General features: G+C 39.9%; 1 protein-coding gene across 1 annotated transcript; it reads right to left on the bottom strand.

The window, feature by feature from the left end:
* Positions 1 to 4,787: 4,787 nt before the first annotated feature.
* LOC138036091 (CDK5 and ABL1 enzyme substrate 1-like) lies at positions 4,788 to 13,283 on the bottom strand. Its single transcript, XM_068882451.1, has 10 exons — positions 12,978 to 13,283; positions 11,879 to 11,948; positions 11,065 to 11,188; positions 10,856 to 10,968; positions 9,526 to 9,632; positions 9,330 to 9,366; positions 8,406 to 8,471; positions 7,017 to 7,053; positions 6,359 to 6,429; positions 4,788 to 5,367 (listed from the first exon to the last, which is right to left on the bottom strand). The coding sequence occupies exons 1-10, from the start codon at positions 13,274 to 13,276 to the stop codon at positions 5,230 to 5,232; spliced, it is 1,062 nt and encodes a 353-aa protein (XP_068738552.1). The 5' UTR covers positions 13,277 to 13,283; the 3' UTR covers positions 4,788 to 5,229.
* Between the last annotated feature and the right edge of the window lie 4,463 nt (positions 13,284 to 17,746).

Genomic DNA, 17,746 nt, shown 5'->3' with positions numbered 1-17,746 from the left:
CGATGATGATGAAATTGATTTGTGAAATTTCATGTTCGGAGTTATTAAAGTGGATCGCCAATTCACAAGTTCTTTTGTTCTTCAGCATGTTCGACTTGTGATTACGAAATCTTACTTTAAATTCAGTCGAGGTGGAGCCTACATATTGCAGGTTGCATTTGGTACAAGTGGCCAAATAAATAACATTTTGCGATGAACAAGAAAGTTTTAGTTGAATGGGATAATGACGACCAACATTCAACATTTACCAAGACGTAGTAGAGGTAAATATTCCCCAATGTTTACTGAGCGTGAGGTGAATAATATTGTTTTAGTGTAATTTTCAGCTGTGAATATCAAGAAAGTGCAAAACAACGGGCTAAAACAATATAAAAAGGCATGGAAAAAGCTTGATTGGCTTAGCAGCCCCGCCTCCAAAATGTTATATTCACCGGGTAGTGCGGTAATATAACACTAAATTCTTATATTCACTGCTGAAAATTAAACTAAATATATATATAGACAGAATCAATGTGGTAAACCAAACGATGATCTCCCAGTAGAAGGTTCCAAAAAGGATACAATGCTTCAATATGAATTTGTAGATGAGTGTAAAGCGATGAACATGAAACAAACTTCTAACTGCTCCGGCTTTAATATGGACGTTTCGGCCTTGGGGCTTCTTCAGACGTGGAACTCTACTTATTTACAGGTAAAAAGATAAAAAGATAAAAAAGACAAATATCCATTTCCCATAATCCATATCAAGCTTTTTGTCTTCTAAATTCACGATCATACATTTGGGGAGTCAGGGTGGTTTAGTGGTCATCAACCGTGCTTTCCACCTCTGTGACCCGGGTTCAACTCTGGCCTTGGGTCGTATGTGGGCTGAGTTTCAGTCGATCTCAATCTGACTCCGAGAGTTTTTCTCCGGGTACTCCGATTTTCCTCCCTCCTCAAAATCGACTACAGGCCTATTCCATCAGGCTGTGGTGCCGTGCTCCGAGGTCATACATGGGTCGTGGTCAGGGACCGAGCGCCTAGCTGGCAGCACAGCTCTTCGGTCCGACCTCGTTAAGCTGCGCCCTTCGTAATTCAATCTCCGACTGCGAGAAAGGGCGATCAGCAGATCAGATATTATTATCATTATTATTATTATTATTATTATTATTATCATCATCATAATGAATTCACACCATGTTACGAATTAACGATAATCGTGAATTAGCGGAGCTCCGCGGCGCTTTGATAACGTACAAGTGTGGAGCCCCGTGGTTAGGAAAATATGGTGACCCATCGATGCGAGAAACTTGAGTTTGGTAATGACGTCATCTTACGACCGTACGTCCGTACGTTCAACTTCTCATGTAAGCCAACGACCGAAATGTCGCAAAGCTGGAACCTGCGCTTTTTCGGCGAGAAGGCGCATGACGAGCGTACTGCATTTGCGTTTTAGTAAAACAAGCAAGAATTTTGAAGACAACCAAAATACAAGCTGAGCATTTTTTTGATAGGGGCCTATTTGCAGTTAACAAAAATTCTTCACTCAGACTGAACGAAGCTCAACACACCCATTTCCATTCCATGATGTTTAATAACCAGTTTTCGTGAAGTCGTTTGTTTGTAAAAGAGCAAATGTTGTGCAATCCGCACAGAGAATATTGAAATTTTTTTGTAGCTATGACGTCACTGAGGATACTCGACAAAATGTAGAAAAATCATAACAAATTTCTCTTTTAGGTTTTATTTTGATTAAGAAAGATTACATCAAGTGTTACAAGCAATACCTACGTCAAAACGAGCTATGGTATTTAATCTACGGTGTACATTTTCCTAGACCTAAAAAAACGTTGTCACAAAACACACATCGCCTACATGAAATGTCTTATCAAGATTATACGACTTTCAAAACTTTACTTACAACCTGAAATGGTCTTCTTCCTCTAATTTATGAAAACTCGTTTGTACCGAAACTTAGAATCATATTTCTCAAACACATTAATAATTCACTAGCCAAATCTTGTTAATAAAATCCTTAAGATCAATTTTTTTCCCAATACCTTACACCGATAAATATATTTTTTCTGATATGGAAGAAGTATGCCAAGTCTGCGTTTTTGGGGATAGTCAAGTTGAAAGTAAGGAGGTTCTCCAAGAACATATAACAAACAAGCTGATTGCTAGTGAGAGTCTATCTTTGTGTTCACGGTGTGTGCCATTGAACCACCCAAGTGTAAGGCTGTATAGAAAGAAGTGGAATCAGGAATCTTCTTCTACTCTAAAAATCTCAGAGGACGTAAGTTTAGATCTCATTATTTCACGTTGTAAAAACTATTATAAACTAATAACTGAGAAATCTACTGCTGTCCCAACTTCTATTAAGACAGCTTGGGAGAAGCAATTTCCTGTGATTTAAGATAATTGGCAAAAGGGGTTTACACTTCACTGACACTTATGCCGCTTCTAAAGATAATAAATTAAGACAGTTTTCCTGTAAGTTTTTGCATAGAATTACGACTAGAAAAGAGTTGAAAAGATTTAAATTGTCTGATGACGATCTCTGTCCTCGATGTTAAAATACACAAAAAAAACTGATCCCACTCGGAAACTTGTCAGCGGCACCCAACACGAATCTTCGGTGAAACGTGTTCGGGAGAGTCAAACCCCCCGCAGGCGAAACAGCTGGAAAATAGCAGAGAAATGCTTTGCAAAGTGCGAAATTCACGACGGCATCAAAAGCAAAAGATCTTCCTGTGGGACGTTTTCGTCTATTCTCAGTCTCCTTTAGTTTCAGTAAACCAATATGGCAACCTGGTCACGTGACCGAATACTGTCGATGACAATTTTGCAATAGGAATTTCAGTTCAAAGCAACAGAGAAATTAGAAAGTGAAATGCAATACATCCACTGGATCGTTATCTTTTAATTTCGTAATCTTAGAAACAAACTTTCCTCCATTTCTTCCGTGGCAAGTCAGTTCAGCCTGGTTTTGAAAAGTAGTCTAGGTGTATTTGAATTTTTTTTTTCTCGTCAAAGTAACACTGGTGACCACCACGTCGCTTAAGTCACGTTGTAAATGGTTCATTACCCACACCAATTGGCTGATAGTTAAATTCAATATCGGCAAGAATGATGAGGTAAGAGAGGGGATCCCCATGCCCCATCATAGCTTTTTAAAAATTTATTTTTTGTTTCACAAAGATATTTTAAGTTCTCATACCCAATGTCGCGCGGTTAGATGATCAGCGCCTGGGAGAGGCTTTTATCGCTTTTTACTTTGTATTGCCACAACCACTTTCCTTTACATCGATTAAAAAGCTTTCCACTCTTTTCAATATCAAAGCTTTTAGATTCGTCGACGAACGTGATCCCTACTGTGGAGGCCATTTATTTCCACAAGCTGCGCAAGCCGCGCATACTTAAAATTTCATTTCGTGATTACAGCTCGCCAATCAGGTGCCTCTCTAAAAATAGCTGCGTAGCTGAACCATGCGGTAAAATAAGATTTTTAAAAAAAACTATTATTGGATGAGGCCCAAGTAGGGTGGATCCGCTCTGTTACCTCATCAGATTGCATCCTCTCTCATCATTTGATATCGATCGTTATGTCGGTCACCAAATATTCCACCCCTTTACAGTGCGACGCGCCTTACCGTGGTCACCCAACAAACTTTCAGTTGTGACAATTACATGTAAGTACGTCAACTCAAACAACCCACTCACCGGTGTTTAACTACAACCGTGCGAACTTTGCAAGGAGGGGTGACTGTCAATCAAATTCGCCCACCCTGACTGGCGTATAAGGTTTAAAAAACTTTGTTAGGTGGCCACGGTAAGGCGCGTCGCACTGTAAGCAGTTTTGATAATAGAGACTGTTGGCATCTCAGAATGAAAGAATTCAACAACTTAATCGTCCTTTAAGTTAAAGTTAGTAAAACGACAATAATGCGAATTTCAGGTCGGGAGAAGTATTTGTTCCCTTGCAAAAATGCTATTCCGCCTTTGACATGCAGTTTGACAAGTAGTTACCAATACAAGGAATTTTCTTTAAACTCTTTATCGTCATTTTCACCGTACAGGAAATAACAACAGATCCAGTGGTAAGAAGCAGTTTTTCAGTAGAATTGTAGTCTCGACATGCATTTCAAGTTGGTTATTCCGCTTACGGCTTTTCACAATACTCATGGCTTGACAGTTTAACTTTGGAATCCTGCAAAGAAGTACGCAACTCTCAAACCTCAAGGGTAGAAAACTTTCTTTAAAGCTATCTGCAGATCAGGGAAAAACTTTTTTAAGTTCACACTTAGCAGATTGCACTGCTTCTATTTGAGGTTGAGTTATTTTCATAGAGTTATGTCGTAGAGTTAGAGTTAAGTTTCCAAAATCCTGAATTTAGAAATACAAAAAAGGATCCTAAACACGCATAAAAGCTAACCTTAGGCCTAATTAAGCCTAAAACAAAAGTTTAGCTTTTATGAATGTTGGCTTCCAAAATCTTGAATTCAGGATTTTGGAAACTCAACTCTAAGTCTACGACATAACTCTATGAAAATAACTCTAAGAATAGCTGTCCCCCTTCTATTTCTGAACGAATAAAATTGATTTACTAATAACTAAACCAGTCTTTACATTCTGAGTGGGTTTGGCACTTTTTGAGCACCTCAAAACGAGCTTGGACACAACATAACAATTACATGATACAAAAACCAACGGGACAAGCGCACCGCAGACAACAGAACCTTGGTCTCTGATTTAGATCAAAGAAAGCTGACCAGAAAGAGCACCAATTTACAAAAAACAAGACGTAGAATAGCGCTAAGGTTTTATTCGTTAGTTCCAATCACCGATTTCAACCTGTCAGTTCTATTACCGTAAATGGTAAAAAGAAACAATAACAAAAAAGCTAACCTTTCTTTTAGCGGTACACTCTCCCCCTCCCCCCCCCCCCCCCCCCCCCACCTCCTCGAGGGGAGCTAACGGCCCTAGTTGTTCGAAGGGTGGAAAACGCTATTCACCACTCAATTGGTTTTGATAGTGTTTATCCGCTGGAAAGTGATTTCCCGGTGGATAGCGTCAACTATCTCTTGAACAACCGAAGCCTGATCTGGATCTCTACTGTGGATTATTATGTCGTGTACAAGCCAGGAGGTGTCTAGGGTTCTTTTCGAGTGCCGATCTTTCGGAGTCGCACTCAATACAAATATTCCACTGTTAAGTAATAAATTGCATCTGCTTAATACAGCCACCGATTTATTCCGTTTCTAGTCGTTTCACATGGGGCAATACTTCCCACTGGGGGACATGAAGGTCAAACTGGAGGGCCACTACGGCTTGAAACTCAAACTTGAGGAGTTCTTTAACTGATACGCGAAGCTTATCCTCGATTGCCTGCAAAGGAAAAAAATCGTTAGAACAAAGAGAAAAAACGAAATTGATAAAGGAGACGTGATGGTCTAATTAATTAAAAAACAGATAAGATCATTTCGAGGTTACCAACATGAAAATAGACGTATTACATACCTTAGGCTGGAGAAAAACATGACTGTTGATCACGTGAGTGAAAACCAACAATTGGAACCGGGGACACAATGGCGGAGGGCGAATGTTGCAATACTAAGAGACTTAGCTGTTGCAATACCGAAAGGAAGAAGTGGTCCTCGCACTTACGAGGACAATTTCAGCAATTGTCTCTAATAGACACCTGACAAATTCAGGATGAAGTCTCCCTTTCAGTTCTAAGTTGCACTTCAAATATATAAATTTATTTCATACATCGAGTCCTTTCACGGGAATTTACGAGTCCAACAGATTGACCTGCTCAATAGGCCTCATGCATGATGGCGACATATGCTCAAAATTCACCACCAACGCTCATTTGCACCGAATTATTCACATCACTGTTCGCGCGTGGGTTTTCCTTACAACTTTGCGCCTTTAGGAATTAGCTCATGCTAACATTTACAAATTGGTCACGGATAAGGGATATTGAGGTGGTTCATAGCACAGTTGGTACAGCATCGCTCCGTCATCGCGGAGGTCGATGGATGCAAATCCTGTTGAAGCCACCTGAATTCGGAAGGATCACTTTTTCTCTTTCATCTATAACTCGCAATTCAAGTAGATATATTTATTTCATTGTTGCGATACCGCTTTAACGGCTTCAAACTTTCGGAAAACAGAGAAGAAATTCTGATACCAAAATACCCCCGAAAATTGGCAGGGATTTGGAGGAAAGTACGTATGGTGCATATAGTGAAGACGCTAGTGTAACTTGATAAATGGTGCTGTATATGTAAGAGTATCCACGGGTATCCTTTCCTGCGGGAGGGTGGGGAAGGGAGGGCAAGAGCATGCTACACATCATGTAAAAATAGCTTACCTCAATAAGTTCTTTGACTTTCTCTCTCCTCATGTCATCATTAAATTTTGCTGCCAAAAGCAGACAGGAACCTGAAGTTAAAAATAAGGGCAAATTCAGGATCGACTGCCGGGTTCCCAATAAGACGTCTACATCTACAGTGTGGTTAGTTAGGCATTTGCCAGGACCACAGTGTGGCCCAGTGGTTTGGGCACGTGCCCTAACCACTTAACATCCCAGAATGACGACTCAATCGGACCACCTATTGAATTTCATTCTAGTTGTGTCTGATTCAACTTCTCAGTCGGTTGCTCTTGTAGATAGCGAACTGGTTTGCCTGCGGCCAGTTGCGATTCTTAAAGTTGTTGTTATTGTTCTGTTCTGTTGTGTGTCATTGGCTCTGAAAAACCCCTATGGGGGAGAGGTCAATTAAGTATGTACGTTTACAACGCACCTAGGATCTTATAGGATGTGATTATCGACCAGAAACTTTATAAACTGCACAAACAAATGTAACAAAACCATGACACGTTTGCTATCCGAGTTCGCAAAGAAATGGTAGTCCAGTTCCCAGCTTCATTGACAAACATTTCCTGATTTATCTGTTGTCATGCCGACAAGTTCAGCCCGTATATTTTGCTTATTAATCTGGGTGTCATTATCAAGCTGATCCTCTTACCTGCCAGCAGTTTTCTGTTCGCTTTATTGATTTTTTCCTGTAAAATTTAAGTGATAATAAATTGAGGATATTACATGGTCGCGCGGAGATACGAAATTTCTATTACAATAAAGTCAAATTTTTCACTTCTCAAATCAGCGAGCCCTTAGTTTATTTACTGTTGAGCTAAATAGTGCTCGGATAATAATAATAATAATAATAATAATAATAATAATAATAATAATAATAATAGTGATAATGATAATGATAATGATAACAACTGTACACTTATATAGCGCACACATCAACTAATTAATTCAATGAAGCTATTCTCGCCGCTTGCAGCTGAGAAAGACATCAATGAAATGTATTGAAATTTGAAATTTAAGTTTTCCTTCATGAGCATTTTTCTCTGGAAAAATTCCCTCCTAAACCAGCATTGGTTTGTTAGCTGCATCTGACACTGCTTTTTCCATATCCTGTACTGTGTCCCTAAAAGCCACTGAAGTGGACGTTATCATTACAAGTATCACTATACATGCTTCATGGGAAATGTAGTAATGCTGAGATTTTTAGACCCATCAACAGGTGGATGTTGAACTTCAAGGATTCTTCAGAGGATCATCGCTGATCCTAACAAAAACTATTTACATTAATAATAATAACAATAGTAATAATAATAATAATAATAATAATAATAATAACAGCAATAACAATAATAACAATAATAATAATAATAATGATAATAATTATTATTATTATTATTATTATCATTACAGGAGCCCATGAGATGGAGCCTCCGTATGCACTACATCCTTGAGTCAACCTTTACGCGAATCTTTGTATTTGTAGAACTAACCCTTCACATTACATAAATTCGCATATTTTTCTCTTCGCTTGACAATAACTTTCCTCTGATTGGCCATTGTAAACTCCATAGAAAGACGCGCAAAGGTTGACTCATTACATAGGGTTTGAATGGGAAAGGAGCTTTCCTACTCATGAATGCACTCCAGTTATTGTCCTCATCAGCTTCAGCATCAGCATCATCATCATCATCATCATCATCAATGTAAAGTGTGATTAATGGGCCATTTCCGAGTTCTTGTCTGTCTCCCCTTCAAAGCGAGTCTAAGTGCAAAGTTTTTTTTTTTTATGAAATTAGTTTTCATTCATATGTAAACTAGAACTACTACCATCACAAAAACTTCGCACTTAGACTTGCTTTGAATAGGAGGAAGACGTGATCTCGGAAATGGCCTATTGTGGAAGAGTTTTTTTCTCAGTGGAATAATTAAATAATTGTCAATTCTCATAGACATTGCTCACATTTGAAAGCCCCTTCAGGGCTTACATGTAGGAAAAACTATGGTCTTCACAAAATATCTGAGAAAATGTTTAAACATTTACCTTTAATATGAGTTTTTCAAAATACACAAATGCATATGCCACTGTAGCTGGATCCAGTTGACATTCCTGTTGCAGGCAATAACAAAACTCTTCCATAGGAGATCATGGTAGAACTTTCTTTATTTGGACTAGTTTTGCATAGGGGTACATACCCTGGCGTTTGGGATCCCCTATGAGGTATGTGTATGTCACCTTACACCAAACTAGAACTCGTAAGGAGTGCTCAGTATCACATTTTTTGTATAATACATAGCGTATGGAGTTTTTTAACACCCTACACAACTTTATGAACAAGTGCTGTGAGGCAGAGCCAATTGTTAAACCCACCTTCTCAGAGAAAACAAGAAAGTCCAACTATTTGCATATGGGACTACAAGCTGGTTGGCAGTCTCAACAGGCAATTGGTGTCATATAAGTGTTGTGGTGTGGCCCAGTGGTTTGGACGCAGGTGTTGCATTAGATCAATTTCAAATGACAGTTTGTCATGTTTCACGGGACACTCACAGCGGAAATTAAGTCAATTAAACCTGGACCCAAAGAAATGTACTTGCTTATGTCAATCATGCACATTATTTTGCCATTATATTCAACACTGGCTTTTTACAAGCAGTTTCTGTGCAGTATGCAAATTAATGGGAGGGTTATAACATAAATAAACAAACCCCTTTAACTAGCTTGCTGTTATATCGCCTGATAATGACCTTCGTTGAGAGATGGTCCTCAAAATTTCACATTAGCCTGCAAAGCATTGTTTCTTGACCAAATATTCATTTTTGTTTATTTTTCATGTCTTACCCATGGACATTACCAGCCGACAAACCAGCTGCCTAAAGGGGTTTATTTACCAGATATTGCACTCAGGAAATACTATATCAATGATATTAAAAACACAACGTTTTCATCACCTAACAACTGAAAGCCTACCTGTGTTGATGCTATTTTCATAATATCTTTTTTCAAGCTGCACAAGGAACAGAAGTTAAGTTTTATTTGTAAATTCTGACAAAAAATCTTCAATGATGGCACAGGACATTGCACCTGCGTTTAAGTAAGGTTTTTAAACAGATCATAAGCAAACAAAAGAAACATGCTGTACAATTTGAATTTTCAAACAGGGTACCTTCGTAGTTTAGTCAGCGTAATGCTGAGGTTGGGAAATTTCTCCCTGAATTGTTCATTTAAGTCCTTTTTTAGTTCAGAGGGTTTTGCATACGCTACCATGGAGACCTAAAAACATAAACCAAAATAAAAAGTCAAGGTTAAAAAATTCAAATTATGCTATGTAGTAAATGTTTTTAATTAAAACATTTACTACATAGCGGTTACTACATAGTCGGGTGAAGGTGTTAAAAAGGCCCACCTTCAACCGACAAGCTTTTTGTCAATGACCATTTGTTTTTGTTATGGAAAGTTGCATTGCTCATCGTAGCAACCTGATTGGATGAAATTCAGCTCCGGCTGGATTTTTATATATGAAAATTGTTCCATGGCACACAATGCCTGTCGGCTGAAGGTGGGCCTTTAATGATTGTAATTTCTAAATGACTTAATATAAAAAGACTTTATCTTCATCATCGTCATCATCATCATTATCACTGTCATTGTCACATAAATTGCCTTTTAACTAACATCACTATCATATTATATACAGTAGCCACAGTCGCAAATGCTCAACCAACTGAGCCAACCGGTCGGCAGTCATCCTCGATCTCGCAATCACCCTCTTTATCATCATCATTGAATAAAGCTGATCAACTTAATTCCATTAACAATGCAAACATCTTATTAATCCTTGCTAATATATTCTGGTCACATCATAAGGTCTTTGGGAGCAGGGTGGCACAGTCGTGAGAGCCCTCGATCACCTCCCACCAATGTGGCCCAGGTTCAATTCCTGGTCCTGGCATCATAACTTATGTAGGTTGAGTTTGTTGTTGGTTCTCTCCTTGTTCTGAGAGGTTTTTCTCCGGGTTTTCCCCTCTCCTCAAAAGCCAACACTGCCAAATTCCAATTCGATCTGGAATGCACTGACACATGAGCTCCTGAGCTCCTGAGCCCTCTTTAAGGGGTTCCATGCGTAAACAAATTCCATTTCCAATTTTTTTTCCATGCAGACCTACTAGAAAAGATTTAGCCATCATGATAATATTTCTAGTTGTAACCTTTGTTGAGAATTGAAGGAGGCAAGTGCCTATTAACTTGTCATGAGGCTTTAATCAGCTAATCTCCATACAAAAAACGAAAACATGGCAGCCAAGTGCTGCGCTACCGAGGAACTATATGTTATATAATTATACCGCTGACCTGGAGTCGCCACAGGCTAGTCACAAGTAACTGAGCAGTTTATAATGTCCGCATGCACAATGTCACACAACACACACCAGACACACACAACACCACAACATGGGGTGAAGCAATTATTACACTTGGCTACAATCCTGAGGACATACCAAGTAAGAAGCAAGGTTTAGGACCTTTCTATGACGACCAGATGTCAATTCTGGATCATCCAAAAGATGAGGATCATATCCACTGAATGAAGGAAAACCAGCGTCTGGACTGTCTGAATGTTTGCAGACAAAATTGAGCAAAAAAGTTAGAAATGAACAATATTAAGAAGGAACACAAACAAAACAAAGGGCAGAATTTATACCAGTACCCTGAGAGGTCCCTCCTGGATCTACTGGTATGGTAAGAGGATTGCCCGTTCCTCGACTTAAAGGCCCGGCCTCCTTCCAACCAAATGGGTACGTTGATGTTAGGAATGTTCTGTACGATACCGTCTGCAATTTAACGCAAATACATGTATGTGATTAACTTATCAGACGAGAGTGAAACTTGTTAATGTAAGTTAGACAAATTGAAGTCAAAGTTAGCCTAGGAACACCCAAGTGGCACTTGTTATCAGCAGTTTTGTTACTTTGCATCTGTGCTGAAGCCAGAAGGCTGCCAGAATTTGCCAGTACAGTGTAGCAGCCTCCTTCTGGCAGCTTGCTGCCAAACGTGGAGGCCCCTTATCATGTATCCAGAACACAATCTCCACTTTGCCTGATAGTGGTTGGTTGCCTATTATAGTGCGATTAATTTAATTGCAAGTGTTCCAGAAAATACAATACTGCCACCCCTTAAAGGAAGGACAAAATCACTGTTGGTATGAGGAAATGTCTACCATTTGTGGAAGCTCCAGGATGACTCAGGGGACCTTCACTTCACAACACAGTTGTTCATGTCAGATGGAATGCAAAAAATAATAAACATGTCTTCCCACCGACATACTATCATTATATTAATTAAAATTTATGCGCAAAACAGACTGAAATAAATAAATGAAAAAAATTTTTAAAACCCATTGACTCCTGAGCTGCCTTCCATTGACAAGTAAAATCGTCTGGCATAAGACAGAGTCCACTTTGTTAATTCTCACTCCTAGAAGTCAACGGGTAATGAAATTGACATGCAATAAGAACTGATACCTTTTCAGCTGATCCCAGTTCAACTCCTTCTATTCCTACAAACTGGTGAGGAGCTACTGTTGGAGTTTTTCTAAAGATGCAATTAATACAGCAACAACAATTCATTGAAAGTATTATATCCCAGGATGGAAATGCACTACAACATGCCTTGAGGAGCTTTCACTCAGGCAAAAAAACACAAGTGGTTTTAAATTAGAGGAAAGTGACAGAATGAGAATAATACAAGATTCCGGCCAGGGGGACCAGAAACGTTTGGCTGTTTGCCGGTGAAAACTGAGAACGAACCAGCGAAGTAATGATGAACAATTCCTGCTAGTAGTAAGAATGGGACGAGCACCCTGTCTTGCTTTTCAATGAAGAAAAAGCTTTCAAAAGTAACAACTCCTTAAAACAGGTTTGTTTTATTCCAAGACCAACTGGAATAAATGTGTACAATGTAGCATGTTTCTTTCCAGGAACAGGGTTGGTCACGTGGACCCCCACACATTCCTGTCTGTGTTTAGTCTTTATTTTCAATAAAAAAAAAAAAAAACAGTTGAACACTTAATTTGCATGATTTGAGCGTGATTTCCAGTTTGTGAAATGCCTATAAATAAATGTGACATTTCCGGTCTGGTGTGACAACCGACATCATTTCTGTTCACTTCCGGTCTTAAACTGTATGCACATATCGGGACTCCTGCTGCTCATTAGTATGGACCGCTTCCCGTGAAAACAAAATGGCAGACTGATATTAATGAGGTTCCACCCTCATTTGCATCCAATCCACCATTTTTAATGAGGTCCATTCCCATACAAACTCTCTATTTCCAATATGCAAATTTTATGCAAATGATATGCAGCCATATAGAAGCGACGTACAGGTATACTACTCCCACCCACCCAACCCTGATGCATAAATGTGAAAGAAGGACAGACCACGACACCAGGGTCTCCTCCCTACTCTTCACAAGGACTTAACAGGACCAAATCTCCTGGGTATAGTTACATGACCTGTATTAATTGGGAAAACAAATTGTGTAAAATATCTTATACAAAAACAGGCATCATTTTGAGTAACAGGGATCCCTTGGGTAAAGAAACTTGCGTAACATAATACCTCATCCCTTCCTGGCCTGCCTCCTGGTTCTCTTTATGGTACTTCAGGACAGAATATGTAACAAAGGGAGCTCTGTGACCAGAACACAACACTATCCTGTCAAATAACACAGGTGCAAACCTTACTTTAATGACATAGTAAAAAAATAAAGGATAGCATACTACACTAGAGTGATAATAGTATACCTGGTAATCACATGGGGCTGAGTACAAATTAAGGATAGATATCACAATATTAAACTGTAATGTGTTTTCAGAAGAGTTGCTTGTACTCTCAGAAATTGACCGAGTTGCACACATTACTTGAGGAAACTTGTGATTACTTGGTTATATGTAAAGAGCATACATTTTCTTTTATTAGGAAGGTAAAAAATGCATGTTAAAATTGCAAAATTTTGTAGGAAGCCATAATTTAGCTACAAAAATAAATGATCACTATTAAATTCAGTGAAAAATCAGGGGATGTGTTTTTCTTTGGTGACTTTGGGATTCTTGAAAAAAATCCAATTGCTCCTTTGCTTTCCTTTACTAGTTGGGATGCTCTACCAGTGACCTGATAGGAAACTTGTGGAAGCTTAGGTCATTAATTTAAACTATTTAACAAATTGAAAGTGGTTCAGCGTTGTCTGTACTCTTTTCGACAACGATATTCATCATCACAGTGGTCAAAATGCTGTGTGCCTCGTGAGTCCGCAACAAATTTTGACCACTGGGATGGCAAACATCGCTGTGGATAAGAGTACAGAATTACAGACAACGCTTAAAACCACGTTGGATTTTTTGTTACCACAAGATTCAACGCAAAAGAAAGTGACCAAAATCATGGCACAAAGAAAGAGCAAGCATTGTCTATAACTTTCTTCTCACAATATGATTGGTTTATTTCCCAAAATGAGTATTCCTGATTGGCTATTGCATTGCGTGACAAATTGAAGAAAGCATGACACAAGCAGCGTTGTCTAGACTCTTATCGACAACAGCAAATTAGCCAATCACATTGTGAGATTACAAGCAATTGTGTTAAAATGTATTTTGTCACATGAACCTACAGTGTAGTTTATACAATTGTACTCCCTTACAATATTCCAAAATGGCTACTTAACAATTAGACCCATATTGTGGGCTATGGGTCAATAGCCCAAGAGGCGAAGCACCCAACTAGTCAGATTAAGAAAAGGCCATAATAAAGTTAGCAAATGCAAGTTGAAGATATATTTATTTGGGAATAAAACGAAAGAAAGAGTCACACTTTTCGCTACTCAGTAATAGTCCTCTAGTAGCATAGCCAATTAAAATGCAGGATTTGCATTAGTCCACTAGTTGGGTGATACTAATGTATTTTAGCATTCTTTTGTTTGCTTGTAAATTAGCCCTTGCTGCCTCATTCTTAAACTTAAAATTCAATATTTAACCTTGAATGAGGGAACAAGAATTTTAAAATGGTGGTCATTTGGAATAAGGTGTATAATACCTACCATACCCCTAGAACAGAAATAGACCATTTTACATTTTATCTTACCTGGCCTAAGAATGGAAGCGAGGTTGCCGGGGACCCTGCTTTGATACAAACCTTTATCCTTTTCTAATTTATTAACATAGACTAATTAGAATTACAACAACATACATGTAATTTACATGATAAAAGCAGTCAGGTCTGTATCAATACAAGGTCACTGGCAGCCTCGCACCCATTTATAGGCTTGGTCACTAAGCAAACAACTGTAAAATGACCCATTGCCAAAATTGTCCATTATCACAAGTGTAATAAAGAAGATGGTTATTGTTCAAGTAAAAAAATGCAAATCATTAAGGGTTATATGCACAGAGGAAGGGATGGTAACACAAAGATTTGAGCCTAGCTGTGCACCACAACTGAAACTTTCATCACAGTAATGCAGAGGTGCAGGTTAATTGACAAATTATCTGGGCTTGATTCTTTAATTGTGCATTTGCTGCAAGAGTTTTTTGTCTGGATACAGGAATGAGGGAATCTTTACTGACGTCACTGTAAAGGTTGCGTATCGATGGCCAATGAATCACACAGATTAAACTAAACACAACAGTAAACTTTACTTCACTCGCATGGCACATAAAAGAGCATGGTTTCACATTTCCCATGGGTCTAAGTAAGCCCGCGATTTCTGTAAACTTCCGGTATGAAAACTAGAGTTATTTCCGGTTAAAAGGTTATCAATACATTACATCCCTTCCTTTCTTTGGAAACAGAATATAGTGAAAGGAAAATGTCAACAAAACACATAGTACGAAAAACCGCTCCACATGGACTGCGCAACTAGAAGGATACTGTCCAGTTCTACTAATCCTTAAACTTAAACGAAGTCTACCAAAGTTCAACACAGGTTCAATGCGTCAACAGAGTCTACTTGATAGAGTACATAATCCTTGTATTTCTCCGGCATTCTGATTGTCCGGCTGGGTCGTGATGTTACTGTACTTTCTTCCAAGGTACTTGGGGCAACCGCTGGGCTTACAGCCTCTCCAACTGCTGAGCTAACAGCCTTTTCACTTACATTTTCTGTTAACTCCTGTGTATCCTCTGGTGGGTTGTAACGTTTAACAAAAGAACTGTTCCGCCTGTATTCCACGCCCTTTTTCGACCGAACAGTCACCTCACGGCCTTCCTTAGTTTGCACTGTGTATGGTTCACTCTCAAAATTTGCTTCAAGCTTACCAGACGTTTTCGTGTTCTTTAGTAAAACTTGGTCTCCAGGCATCACAGGATTTTCTACAGCACCTCGTCTGTTATCAGCATATGCCTGTGGATCAACTTGTGATTCCAGTCATTGTCTCTTACCCCTCATTCAACAGGTTATTAGCTCTCTTCAGCTCTGGAAATTTAGTTTTCAATTCTCTACCGAACATGAGGAAGGCAGGAGTAACTCCTGTGCTTACTTGTGGTGTGCTCCTGTACGCGAGCAGAAACTTATTAAGTTCTCCCCGCCACTCTTTTCCTTCAACGTGAGCCACTTTCAAAGCCTTTAGAAGCGTTCTATTCTGTCTCTCGACGTGCCCATTGGCCTGGGGCCACAGCGGAGGAGATGTCCGGTGTTCTATTCCGTGGTCTGAGAGGAACGTCTTAAACTCCTCGCAGCAAAACTGAGGACCATTGTCGGACTTAAGAGTAAAAGGATATCCATATCTTGAAAATATCTGTGCCAGTACATCTACCACTTTCTTGGACGTGGTCGACCTCATGATTTCCACCTCATAGAATCTGCTGAAATAGTCCACGACTACCAACAAACTTTCTCCCGTCGGAAGAGGACCCATCAAGTCTATGGCTATATCCTGCCAAGGACCGGTAGGTGGTTCCACTCTTTTCATTGGCTCTGGAGGCTGTAACTCCCCTACAACCTGACATCCATGACAAGACTTGCAGACTCGTTCGGCGTCTGAGTCCATTTTTGGCCACCAGACCTTTGTTCTGAGGCGTGCCTTCATCTTTACGATGCCCTGGTGACCCTCATGAGCAAGACGTAGGACCTCCCCTTAGAGCCTCCGGTATGACAATTCGAGTGCCACGTAAGACAAGTTTTCCTAACACGCATAGCTCGTTCCTGACACACAAATACGCAGACATCCTACATTGAGACCAGTCCCCACTTAAAATGTACTGTCTCAGGCTAACCATCTCTGGATCGCTCTCAGACACTTCTTCCACTTGTTTAGCCGAGAGTGCCACTGGTAGGCTTCCTTGAGCGACTGCCATAACAAAGTCAATCTCCTCTCCGCTTGTGTCTTTGGGGTTGACTTGATTAAGCCTCGAAAGTGCGTCGGCAATGTTTGCTTTTCCGGGACGGTAAACGACCTTGTAATCGTAACCCTGTAACCTTAGAACCCATCGTTCTATACGCGCCGATGGTTTAGAGAGCCTGCCAAAAATGCACTCAAGCGGTTTGTGGTCGGTTTCTAGTTCAAACTGGCGTCCGTATACATAAATGTTAAACCTTTCACAGGCCCATACCAGGGCTAATGCCTCTTTTTCCGTCTGGCTGTACCTTCGCTCTACTTCAGTGAGGTTCCTGGATGCATACGAGATTGCTCGCCACTCCCCATCTTGAAGTTGAGTCAACACCGCACCCAAACCGTGTGGACCTGCATCGGCAATGATTCGTGTATTGCAGTCCCCTCTGAAGTATGCCAGTGTGCTGGCCCCTGCAGCAAGCTCTTTTAGCTTCTGAAACGACCTTTCCTGTGCTTCACCCCAAACGAAAGGCTCATTCTTCCTCAGGAGACTCCTAAGCGGCTCTGCTTCTTGCGCGAAGTTGGGGAGAAATTTTGCAGAATACTGCACCAGCTGAACGAATGATCTGACCTCTGCAGCATCTTTCGGAGGACTTGCATTCATAATGGCAGCTACTTTCTCTTCACTGGGCGTAACACCTTGGCTGCTCAGATCATGACCGTAAAAGGTTAGCTTGGGAAGGCGAAACTGACATTTCGTTCCATTCAGAGTTAATCCTTTTTCTCCCAACCGCTTTAAAACAGTATGCAAATTCCTGTCGTGCTCTTCAATACCACAACCATGTACAATGAGATCATCTGCCAAGTTAGCCACACCCTTACACCCCTGCAAAACATCAGCAACTATTTTCTGGTACTTTCGGGCGCTGATGTTATTCCAAACATCAAACGTTTGTATCGGTACAAGCCACGGTGTGTAACAAATGTTGTAATATCGCGCGATTTTTCATCCAGTTCCACTTGATGAAAACCCATTTCAGATCAAGTTTTGAGAACACAGTTGAA

This window comes from Montipora capricornis, unplaced genomic scaffold, assembly GCF_036669925.1.
Source record: "Montipora capricornis isolate CH-2021 unplaced genomic scaffold, ASM3666992v2 scaffold_457, whole genome shotgun sequence".
Classification (NCBI taxonomy): Eukaryota; Metazoa; Cnidaria; class Anthozoa; order Scleractinia; family Acroporidae; genus Montipora; species Montipora capricornis.
Note: the sequence above shows the minus strand (reverse complement) of the source record. Positions and strands in the feature narration are given on the sequence as shown.